Source organism: Taudactylus pleione, unplaced genomic scaffold (genome assembly GCF_031769625.1).
Source record: "Taudactylus pleione unplaced genomic scaffold, aTauple2 ptg000376l, whole genome shotgun sequence".
NCBI lineage: Eukaryota > Metazoa > Chordata > Amphibia > Anura > Myobatrachidae > Taudactylus > Taudactylus pleione.
In genome coordinates, this window is record NW_028284777.1 from 5,288,460 (window position 1) to 5,301,528 (window position 13,069).

Here is a 13,069-nt window from a genome sequence, read left to right on the forward strand (position 1 = left end):
AGCAAAGAAGCTGGAAAAACATCAGGGACAGATGATTTTTTTTCAAAAGGTACAGGGATTGGACTGCTGAGGACTGGGGTAAAGTTATTTTCTCTGATGAATCCCCTTTCAGATTGTTTGCAGTATCTGGATAAACTCTTGTCCGGAGAAGGAAAGGTGAGCGCTACCATCAGTCCTGTGTCATGCCAACAGTAAAGCATCCTGAGACCATTCATGTGTGGGCATTCTCATGATTACCTCACTACTTTCTCTACTTTGAAAACATTAGGTTGTAGTTATATTATTATTTGTTGTTTTACCTTGGTATTCCTTTGCTGACATACCTGGCAGTCCTGTGCTCTCCCTATGGCTAAGAATATTCTAAAAATAAATATTATTTGATATTCAAAGATATTTGGTATTCTTTTCCCTCTGCTTTTCTGAATAGGACTTACCAACATTTGTATGTCTATAATGTGCAGTTTTCCTTTTAATTGAAATTATTACCTTGTGTTTTTATTTTATAATTATTTAATTGATAACCTGTATAGCCGTGTGGTGTTTGGAAATACGCAAATGACCCCTTTAGAGGTATTACTCATCACATGAGTGACTCAACTGTGACAAAATTCCACAGAAGCTATACATTTGAAGTTTACATGAAGTTACATCACACATGGAAACTAGCAGTTTAAAAGGACAACATAGTTTAAAATCAGTGTACGTAACATACATTTATGTATGATCTTAGCGTTTCAGTATTCAGAACAGTGATTTAAATAGGGCTTTGAATTTGGGCAAAATTTGCAATTTTGCATATCTGGTGCATCCATATAATTTATAATATGTTTTATTACAAATTAAGCCAGGCTACATAATTATTTGGTGAGGTGCCAAGTTCTTTACAGTGTAAAGAAAAATGTGTCATACTATAATAGCATTGTTATTTAAGTATTTCAAATTAGTACATGTTTGAGAACTGTTACTAAGAAAACTTGGGACACTTCCTTTGGAATCTATGAATGTTATCAGCAGAAGTGGTGTCCCATGTCCATGCTTTCTTCTCCAGCAGTTTTGGACTCCTGCGATGGAAGAGAAAATCATCAGACATAACTTTAACGGAAATGGAGCCATATATTTATTTTATATTTATGAAAGTTTCCCTAAAATTGCAGCTTCACTCGTATCCCATCGATAATACACTAGAACTCTTGAGGCAGACTTTATATAGGTATAGTCTTTGTAAACAAACTGTAACTTTCTTGCCAAGGGTCAGAAGGAGTAAACATATGAGTTAATATAAATATATATTTTTTTTTTAAACGTGGGGCGGGATAGTCTGTCATATTAATACTTTTTGCTGTTTCATTCCAAGGTTTTATGAAAAAAATACACATAGTTATTGCATTATGTTACAAATATTATTTATATTGAGACACCGTCAAACATTCTCAAAAATGTGAAAGAGAAGTTTTTCAGACTGATGGAACTAAAAATAACCCCAAAAATGTTCTTATCAGGAATTTTAGAAAACTAACTTTTTTAACTCTGTTCAGGACAAACATTTGTGGAAGATTTCTTAAAGAAGCTTCAATTATATTAAATATATGTATTTTTTTTTAAAACAAGACATGTTGCCCTTACATTTTCAGGGAGATACCCAGAACCTGATGGGTTTGATGTGAACCCTGGTAAAGTCTCACTCTCACAACAGAACTTCCTCAACAGAGGACTGAGCAAATCCATGGGTTTTCTTAACCAACAAGAGGAAGATGAATGTCGTACATCACCAGAGCTCAGCTCTATATATGAGGATACAACAAAAGCCAATTATGCTCATCTCGAGCTTCGGACCAATAAGTTGGAGAGGAAAGTCAGTGACCATAGTCAAAGAAAAAAATATTGGGTGTCATCCTTTGATTTATCATCATCATTGTCCAACCAAGCCACAGAGAGGCCGGTTATAGCTGCAAACCCTTACAAGTTGCACTGTTTTTCTGAAGCATTGAAGGGACGGACTGCAGCCATGCCTAAATTGACAGATCTCAGGCAGCTGGGTGGAGCAGTTGAAGCTTTAGGTCTACAAAAAATGGACCAAGCAAGACATGGACCAGAAGTGCCAACTTCTATCGCAATATCAAGTGCATTGGACAGGATTAGAGAAAAGCAGAAAAAGCTGCAAATATTGAGAGAAGCAATGAGCATAGAAGGTCAGTCTCTTTCAATATTATATTCTTGAGGATTGTTTGTCAAATGAAACATTGTAATCAGCTGCTGAATAACGTACTGGTACTTCTTCTATTCATGATCAATATCCACATTACCTAACACAAACAAGCAAAATGATAGAAGTCACTGTGCATGTTGCCCTTTTTGTTTTGGTATTTTTTTATTTTATTTTATTTGGATTGCTTTCTTTAGTTATGTCATTACATCATTTGTTAGAACACACCCCTTAGTGGGTCAGTTTTTATATTTTATTGTTTTCAACATTCTGCTGGCTTGGGGTTTCTGCAAAAGTAATGAGACAGTAATGATGAACTAACATTGAATAAGTTTTTAATTTGATTGTAAAATTGTAGAGCTTCCTAGGAGATGCAGAATATCACTCATGTTTTCTTTTCAGTACAGTGTTTCTCCTTATGAAAATAGCGCTGTAACTTTTACCCACATGATTACAATATCAGAGTATGAACAGCAAGTGTAATATTGTATGTGAAATTTTATTGCATTTATATGATGCAAGTTTTCTCTGAAGATGTTGGATTTTTATTAGAACACCCTAAATGGGATGTAGTTTAAATCCTGGCGGTCAGGATGCTCAGAATTCCGGCGCCGGAATACAGTCACCAGTCAGAATCCTGGCACTGGCATCCCAACGGTAAATAATTGGGTTAGGGGGAGAGTTAGGGTTATGGGTTCGGCACTAATGGGGGAGAGTTAGGTTTAGGGTGTGGGTCGGGAGGGGTAGGGTTAGGATACTTACCGACAGGTGTTGGTATCCTAACCCTGTTGGGATGCCAGCATCGGGATACTGACCACCGGCATCCCGTACCCCAACCCCTTTCAACATATTGCAGCTTGCAATATATTGTAGACTTAGCATTAATTAAAGGGATGGGGCACCTCAGGCCCAGGGGACGTATAAGGCTCCCGGAATCATTTAGTCTGGCCCTTGGAGCTTTTTTCTGCTGGCCTCATCTGGCTAGCAGGGGGCCTAGAGTGGCACCCTGCAGCCAGAATCTATATAGCCGTGCCGCCTGGAGCATCCTTAGGACACTTCAGACAGTCACACCGCTGCCCTTACAGTTCCCCAGACGGGTATTGCTGTAATCACTGGCGATTGTGGCCCCACCCCCATGTGACATCACATGGAGGGGCACCACCTGCACCAGGCCCGCAAATAATGTTATATGTATCAAAATGCCTCAGCAGAAAACAGGTTCCCCAACCCTGAATTAAATCAATAATACATTTTGAATTTGTCAGCCCTTTTCCTTCTTTAGCAAATACTTTTAAGTGCCATTTATTGATTTATCCAACATTTTGCATTCATCCTAATTGTCCACTTGTGGCTACAAACATTGTTGTTTCCTTACAAATGGTTCCATGTTTGTGACTGACAGATCTTTATGTTGTGTTCGCTTTCTGTAATAAAATGTACCATATGTATAATTGTATTGCTAATAAGGCAAGGAGTCTATAACTGTTTGTAATAACCTATTTTTCTGTCTATATCCTGTGGTTTGTCATTGTTTTTGTTAATAGGTGCATTTACTAACGTTAAAGCACCTAATGTAATTATTTTCTTGAATCTGAGACATGCCATTTTAAATAGCAGCATATAGAATTTCAACTTCTCTAAATTATGTGTGTCCATGTCAGGGGCGTTTCTAGAGAGGAGGGGGCCCGTGTGCAGTCTCTGACACGGGCCCCCTCCTCTCCGCCCGGCAGCCGGCAGCGCACTGAGCTGTGCGCGGCCAGCGCCGGAGTTATAGGCTCTGAGCACTAGAGTGTGCCCAGAGTCTATACTGTATGCACAGGTCACTGGGAAAATGGCCGTGGCGGCCATTTTCCCTGTACTGCGCATGCGCAAACGACGGGAAAATGGCCACCGCGGCCATCTTCCAGTCGTTTTACAACGCCGGACCCCACGCCGACGTGGGACCCAGGAGAGGTAAGTAATATTATGGGTGCAGGGTGTGCGGTGCGGGGCCCCCCTGGACCCAGGGGCCCGTGTTCCCCGCACACCCTGCACCCATTATAGATACGCCCCTGGTCCAAGTGTAGGTAACTATGAAGTGGGATGGGTTAGACCGATAGGAATGTGAAATGTGTTGGGAAATCACCATCGCGACCATCGGGCTTGCGACGAGACCCTTGTGGTAGGGTCTCGTTGCCACAAGCCCCAGAGAGATTTCGGCTCTAACAGAGCTGAAATCTCTCCCACTGACATCACTCGTGATGTCAGTGGGGCCGGCCAGTGGGGTCAACATCGACAGCCGTCCCCCTTTGGTACGAGACCCGGAGCGACGGATTGCCCGTCGCTGTCCGGGTCTCGTGCATGCAGCCTGGGCCGCCATCGACCCGGTTGCGAGCGCTCAGCTCTTGCGACCGGGTCTGAATCAGGCCCAGTATTTCAGACTGGAAACACAAGGATCCCAGGCAAGCAGCATAATACATAAGTGCTTAGGATTTCCCCTTCTTTTTCCCCTGTTTTCAAAAAATTGTAGTGGTCAGTAGTTCTTTTAATATTTTCTTGATTTCATCCCAAATTTTGGAGCAAGATGAAGATTTGGGAAGAAAAGGATGAACTTCATGGACTTTAAAAAATGGGTACAGGAAGTGGACTTGTGAAAGTGATAGTTATGGGCAAAGTCGGACCAAAGCAATAGGGCTACCCAATTGTCTTTGTTAGCCGATGCATGAAGTCTGAGGAATGTTTATTTACACGCTCTATGTGTGCATTGGACTGATGATGATAAGCAGTAGAGAAGGTAACATGAATGCGCAGGATTTTACATAATAATCTCCAGAATTTGGGGATGAATTACATGCCACAATCAGAAACCATCTTTTGCAGAAGAATGTGCGAGCCACCACTGTTCTCAATAGATGAGTTCTTGTGTTTTCCAAACCCCTGCATGTCTATAATCTACAAAGACTTGCAGCGATGGAGGTTTATCCATTTGGAGGAGTGGCAGTGGAATTGGTGGAAGTAGCAAGGGGTTGTCTCGGATAAATAATAGGATGGGTCTTGGTGACATCCAAGTCTTCTGTGGTCTCAATAACACACAAAATGCATTCGCCTTATGATTTGTGGTTCCAAGTATGAATGTAACGTTCAAGGCAAAGAGTGAAAAAGACCAGAGGGACTGATGAGGATGTAAACACTGAATTAGGTACTGTAAGTATGAAAGCTTTTTGTGATCCATATACAGAGTTACAGGAAAATGGGATCCTTCAAGAAGCACATGAGGCACCAGGAGGTCAGAGGATAGTGCAGCTGAGTATAATAAGGCACCAGGTGGTCAGATGATGGTAAAACACCAGGGTCTAGATTTACCAGTGTTCGCAAATACACGCTATAGCGCATATTTTACCCACAAACGAAGCCCGGGGACTAATTTTTTTAGAGTTGGTGGGTCCCCGGGACGCGCTCCGCTTCTGACCAATCCCCTGACTCATGGTATATGATTGATGTCTCAGGGAGCACTATTAAAGGAACCATTACGCGCCGTACTCGGGAGCTTGGGGTGTAACACTGCGTGAGACATTAGTATTACCAGTATGTACCTCACACGTGACATCCCACCCTCGCCGGGGACACCTGGACACCCGCCTGGAGCACTCGCTTACCTCGCTGTTGATGGTCCTCAGCCTCTTCTGTACAGACACGTCCCATAGGTCTCCTCAGTATCGGGCACCTCCGGGGTAGGTGCAGCCTCCGCCCCCATGAAAGGGGTGCTGTTGGTGAAGGGCCTGGCATCGAACAGGTTGCCATTCTGGCTGTCTATCAGCCCCTTGCCATCCTGCTCTCCTTTCTCCAGTTTGGAGAGGTCTCTCTCCGCTGTGGCCATCTTGCTCTCCCTCCGGCGCCAACTGCAGGTGGTGGCGATGGTGAAGATGGCCGCTAGGAGCAGGGTGCAGCTGCCAGCCAGGACGATGATGATGATCAGGGGATAGCGTGAGGAGTAGTGTGCCCGACCCCCCCCCGGCGTGAACACTCCAGCTCCCCCGGGTTGAAGGTATTTGTAAAGAGGGGTAGCGCGGAGGATGGGGGATGGTGCAGCTGCGGGAATTAATGTCAGATTTCATCGTGTCGATGCTCATGCTCCTAGCAGCTCCCTGGAACAGTAGGAGCGGAGGTGCTGTCACACCACCGATGGCCGCTGGTCTTGCTTGGCGGCATGCAGCGGTGTAACAGCACCTCCACTCCAACTATTCCAGGGACCTGCTAGGAGCATGAACATCACGCTCTGATGGTGGGTATGTAGGGGAGCCTGAGGTGCTGGGGCCGGGCGCACTTCTCATGTCCCTCCCTAGCTATATTCACCACTCCTGCCTCCTCCTCTGAAAAAAACAGAGTGACGTGGGGGGTAGTTATTGAAGCAGGGAGTAGTGGAGGGATGGGTAATAATGGAGGGGGGGTTGTTAGTGATGCTGGGAGTAATGGGGGGGGTTGTTAGTGATACTGGGAGTAGTGGGGGGTTAGTGATGCTTGGAGTAGTGGGGGGGTTATTAGTGATGCAGGGAGTAGTGAAGGGGTTGTTAGTGATGCTGGGAGTAGTGGGGGGGTTGTTAGTGCTGCTGGGAGTAGTGGGGGTTGTTATTAATACAGGGAGAAGTGGGGGGGTTGATAGTGATGCTGGGAGTAATGGGGGGGGTAGTTATTGATGCATGCAATAGTGGGGGGCCGTTAGTGATGCAGGGAGTAGGGGGGGTTGCTATTGTTGCTGGGAGTAGTGGGGGGGTTGTTAGTGATGCTGGGAGTAGTGGGGGATTGTTGGTGACGCTGGGAGTAGTGGGGGGTTATTAGTGATGCTGGGAGTAGTGAAGGGGTTGTTAGTGATGCTGGGAGTAGTGAAGGGGTTGTTAGTGATGCTGGGAGTAGTGGGGGGGTTGTTAGTGCTGCTGGGAGTAGTGGGGGTTGTTATTAATACAGGGAGAAGTGGGGGGGTTGATAGTGATGCTGGGAGTAATGGGGGGGGTAGTTATTGATGCATGCAATAGTGGGGGGCCGTTAGTGATGCAGGGAGTAGGGGGGGTTGCTATTGTTGCTGGGAGTAGTGGGGGGGTTGTTAGTGATGCTGGGAGTAGTGGGGGATTGTTAGTGACGCTGGGAGTAGTGGGGGGTTATTAGTGATGCTGGGAGTAGTGGGGGGACGACTTAATATTTGAGGTAAACCTCCTACAATAGGTGTTTCCGGGGATTTTACCTCAAATATTCAATAATAAATGGGCCCCTAAAACTTTAGTTGGTTAACACTGGCAGCTCTAATGTTGATTACCAGCACTTGACTCTATTATGGAAAAATGTCTCATTGTACACTAAAGATTAAAAGCTTTCATTTCCGATGGGACCCAGAAAAGGTCAGGTAGGACCCCAATTTAGTAAAGCAAGGGGTCCCAGGGACCCACAATTTTTCTGGCTCACCGCGATCACTGATTTACTATCCGTTGGTTTTTTACTTCTGTCGGTCATTTACTTCTGTTGCCACTTTATGTCAATCAGTTTTACAAAATTATGGAAACTTAGCCCCAGGAGTGTTAAGGATCGGGATTCTAGACTGGAAATACAAGGATCCCATAGAGCCCAAAAGTCTGACTGCAAGCAGTATAAGACAAAGTTCTGGCAAAGAGGGAAGGCCTAATCCAGCTTTATATAGGAGAGGTGAATTGCATTGGGCAGGCAGTCTGATACCAATGGTCACCTGACAGTGGTTTGAAAAGTGGCTTCTAAATCTGCTTGTCCCCACTAAAGGGAAGGAGGGAGAACCAGAAGCCCCACAAGAGGAAATCACAGCCGGATACATGAATGCTGAATAACTGGGTGAAGCACGGTGTCCGCACACCACCAGGGGCGCTGAGAGGGGGGGGGAGCAGGTACAAATTACCCGGGCCCAGGCTTGCTGGAGGGGCCCGGCGGGGGCCCTGGTCCGGCACTGCCCCCCCTCCCTCTTACATCACAGCAGCCCAGCACACGCTGCTGTGTGCTGGGCTGCAGTGGGAGACTGCTCACAGCAGCTGGAGCAGTCTCTTATGCCTATGGGGGGAGCGATCATGCTGTGCGCCAGGCAGAGGGACTCACAGTGCCCCCCTCCTAGTGAAGCGGCGCTGCTAAAATGTTTTTTTTTTTCATTTTTTTTTTTAAAGGGACGTGGCCACTCCTCCCCTGATTAGGCCATGCCCCCTGTCACCCGGGCCCGCCGCGGCTCTTGGCGGCCCTGCACACCACATCTGAAAGGCAGCATGCCGGATCCCAGAAAAACAGTTTTATATTTGATAGCCATGTTGGATTTTCCAGTGCAGTACAGTTTTGCATCCTCTGAGACCCAGGTTTAGTACGGTGATTCCAACTTATGGAGGTGCAAATATGTTGATACAATTTATTATTATTATTAAAGATATTATTATTATTAATATGAGCTATACATATTTCTTAAAATACGGCTATTTAAATATTTTAAATGCCTTATTTAAATATCCAAATAATTGTTTATGTATATGGTATGGTGCCTTTTTCACAATTGGAATCAAAGCACTTTACATTATTATAAAGTTTGAGGTAACCAGACATTCTGGAAGACTAGGCTTGTTTGCTATTCTATGTATTCAAGGTTGTGTGCCCTTACTGTTGCTACCATCTAGGCCTCCAAATCCACTTGCTTACTCGGATAAACAGTGTTTTTTATGCACAAATAGGTTTGTGTATAAAGGGGTCTATTTACTAAGCTTTAGATGGAGATAAAGTCCTAACCAATCAGCTCCTAACTGCCATCTCACAGCCTGTGTTTGAAAAATGACAGGAGCTGATTGTTTGGGACTTTATCTCCGTTCACATTTTTTCCATTCAAGGCTTAGTAAATAGACCACAAAGTGGCCAATCAGCATTCTTAATCAAGTCCAAGTGAAAACAGTTTATTTGTTGGCTTTGTTAATTATTATGTTGTTTCTTCCTGCTTTGCAGTAGTACTATTAATCCCACATCTTTTCTGAGCCCCCTTGCCTATGCTTCTCACAACCAGTAGAATTCCTGCATAAGTTAACTTGCTGCCAAACAAGTCGCCAAACAGGTTTGCTTGCTAGAGACCATAGCTGTTTGTTGCCATGGAATTCTGAGTGAACTCTGTGAAGAGTCACATGGCTTTAGGTTTATGATGGTGTGGCAGTAAAATTGTTTAGGTGGGTAAAAAAAAAAAATGAATCGGCTGTGAAACAAATGAGTTGGTCTTAATATTGACATGCAATAAGCCATGTTCTAAAATATGATAAACAGAGTATAGTAAATATAATGAGAAGTGTTGGTTGTGATTGGATGGTGAGAAGTCGAGAGATAATTGGACAGTATAAGTAAATTGTAGACTAAATATTTGTGTGGGATTGATAAAGACAATATTGGTGGGAATTCATTTGTTTTTTTGAGCTACAGTTAATAATGGGCACCCCCGACAGAGCAATTCAATTGTTGCTCCAATCGGTCGCCAAGGTTTCTGTTTGCACTCTCCTGAGCGAAATCTGTGGAAAACTCTGGCTTTGGGCTCTAACCAGGACTTTAGACTGGTTTAGCCGCTTTACGCAACTAAGATCGGTGCATTTGGGCCCAACAAGCGCGATAATAGGCATCCACAGCACTCGTGCCTGATCGGCGCAATAATTAATTGCTCTGTCGGATGGCCATTACTTATAGGCACACAAAAAAACAATTGAATTACCCCCATTATGTTGATAAAAATTATAAATAAATATACAGAATAATTTATAAAAAAATCAGAAAGATATCAAAATTGAATGTGTTCTATTTATATACTGTGAGGGTGACTAGTGGAATATGGTTAGTTAAAAGGATGAATGTGTTTGTATTTGTAATGGAAATAAGAAACAATGAACTGGAAAAAGATAGACGTTGAAACCTAGAAGCTGTGAATCTAATTGTGACCGGAAGACCTCGCCTAGCCAGGCGATCCCACAGGGATTTTCTCTTACTCTCAGTAAGCATCTGTTACAGAGTCTGCCCACTGCACAGTGGAGGGGTAACACACTGCCACCACTAAACTCCTACATCAACCCTTGGAACCGCTTACTTCCGCCCAGGCTCCTACTATCACCACTTAGAACCGCTTACTTCTGGGTATGTGTGGGCACGCTGCTGCACCACTTCGTGGATAGTGTTGGCTAATTTACACTGGTCCCTCATCATGGACCAGTCTCTGCAGGGTAGATGGCAGAGGGCTTTAGCTTGGAGACACTGGGCTCAATTCAGATCAGCCAGAGAACAGAATAGCGTTTTGCGCTATTCTGTTGGTCACAGGATACAAGTAGATGTGTTGTCTTAAAGGCAAGATGTTTATTGCTCAAACGTCTTTAAAAAGACTAAGGGCAATATTCGATCAGGCTGCGAAAAGCCGTTATCGGCGATAATTTATCGCCGATGACGTCATTTTCACCGTTTTCACTTTTCCCCATATTCAATTTAAAAGATTTTTCGCAGGTGCGAAAAGTCTTTGTCAAAAACCGGAGATAACTTTTCACCATACAATAGGTGGCGATAAAAAGTGCAGAATTGGGGTTTTGGGGTGCAGAAATAAAAAAAAGTGCTCTACACCCATTGGAATGTCTCCTAAAAGTAATTTGTGTCAAATTTTTTTTAAAAGAACCATAGGACACCCCCCAAAAAAAGTGGTTTAGTTTTGGGGGCAAAAAAAAATAAAAGTTGGGACAAACTTCTAAACTAGCGAAATAGATGCGGGGGGGGGGTCCCCAAGTATGCGGCAGGTGTTTTTTTGTTCCGGTTGGTTGCGGCAGGTGGATTTTTAAAGAATTTTTAAAGTTCACTTTAGGGACTTAAAAATATGCTTGCACCCATTTTCATGTACCCCAAATTTGATGGGACTAGTTATTTTTATTTAAAAATGAGGCTAAATGCTATTCTTCACCACTTTTTAAAAGACGCATTAAAGCACTTGTAGACTGTTTAAAAACCCTAAATACCTTTAGCAGGGCTTTTTGGGGGTACCCATAGTGATCCCCCATGTTAGTGCATCTTTTGGGGGGTGACGGGCTGATTTCCCCAAAAGTGACTGGACTTTTAGCTACTTACCTTTCCGCTGGGTCCCGTTTTCGCCGATTCCAAATTGAATATTCGGGCACGCGCCTGATACTTTATCCCCAACAAAAGCTCCAATGACGGCCTCTAATATGGCCCTCAGAGTGGAATTCAGTTAGGTGCGAGTTTGGTCCCGCAAGGTGAAAACACTGCAAATTTGCCTTGCAATTACATTTGCAATTCAATTCCAAACTGTTTTTGTTTGCACCCCCCTGAGCAGGTGAAAAGGTAGGGAAAATCTGTATTTTAAGGTAAAAATGGCGGGATTTGCATCAGAACCCCTTGGACACCTCCCCCTTAATGACTAAGTAGGCATTTAGAATTTTTAAATTAGCTTAATTGGACCAATAATTTCATGTCATTTTTGGGGTGAAAAAAAAAATATGGCCTCAAAATAAGCTTGTTAAGCTAAATAATGCACCCCTAATTTAATGAAAGTATTTCAAGGAAAAATAATTGCTTTCTAACATTTTTTTTCTTTATTTTTTAAAGTTGCCCCAAATTACCCCAAAAGCATCTTTTTTTTCTACTTGAATTTTGCATTTTCCATTTACAGTAATTCCTTTGTAATTCTACAGCTTTTTACAAGCATACAGTACTTTCCCTATGGCGGCCAACAGTCTTCTACATGATTCTGCTAACAAAGTTTTCACTTTTTTGGGATTCAGGATGGTCTCCCCACTTTTTCTTGCTATTTTCCTTGTTAATTTTTTTGGTCAAAAGACGCACTCTCACTGTGAGTAGTGCAAATTCACGTTTCTGATTAAATTGTGCATATCTCAGGTGCGCGCATGAAGGCGCCTTTTGAAAAGTTTCACCTAATTGAATTCCTCCTCTAAGTCCCATTGCTAAAGGTGCTCAGGGACCATCCAACCATCCATAGCATACAGATGTTACAGAAGTATATTCCTCTCAGAGTCAGACGATATCTACTTATCACACTCACATGCTCTGTTTTTAACCCACACACATAGCGATATTTTACCCGATCTGGCAGATTCCGACACATTAGAACGACAGATCGTGTAAAATATGCCGAAATCGTGAGTCCCCACTCATGATCACGATGCGATGCACGTCCCCGCTGGTCGCACATCGCATCTTCAGATCTGCCGTGCAGTAGGGCAGATCTGACAATCTAAGACACGATGCACTGTGAAAGTCTGACTGTAGGAGAGATCGTTTGAAGATTGGACACCAAATTGTGTGCAGAGTTGCCGGGGAGAGTTTCAAGGGAAATCGTACACATCGGCTGATCGTGTGCAGATACCCATGTGTGTGGCCACTATGACACACAGTACCACAGGGGTTAAAAAACCACCCTATAAATATATATATTTTACAGTTCAAGGGAACTGATAAATTGCATTAATCCTTTAGGTGCATACACTCACAACGATGTTAGTAACCAAGTTCAGATTTTCCCTTGAAAAAGTGACCGAAAATCGTTCACTAAAAATCGTTGGTTACTAAAATAATGAACGATTTCAAAAACGATGAACGATTAACGATTTTTTAGTCATGCATACTATGAACGGAAATCGTTTAGCGTTCATGCTGCACAACATGAACCGTTAGTTGGACAGTCAGAATGGATGATGAACTACAAACTACAAACGTGAACGCGCATGAACGATCATCGTTCAGCTTAAAAAGATGAACTATTTTACAAACGATTTAACGATAACAACGTTGTTATAGTTAAATCGTTCAAAAAATCGTTGTGTGTACGCACCTTCAGAAATAGCTATGCATAAGTTTGGC

The 13,069-nt window shown here is 43.3% G+C and overlaps 1 protein-coding gene across 1 annotated transcript in view; it reads left to right on the forward strand.

Annotated features, from left to right (window-relative positions):
* The window catches only part of PTPN13 (protein tyrosine phosphatase non-receptor type 13), a 383,825-nt gene that overhangs the window by 180,088 nt on the left and 190,668 nt on the right, over positions 1 to 13,069 (forward strand). The window contains exon 7 of the mRNA XM_088445047.1: positions 1,632 to 2,189. Coding sequence (XP_088301173.1) covers positions 1,632 to 2,189 — 558 coding nt within the window. The remainder of the gene's footprint in view (positions 1 to 1,631; positions 2,190 to 13,069) is intronic.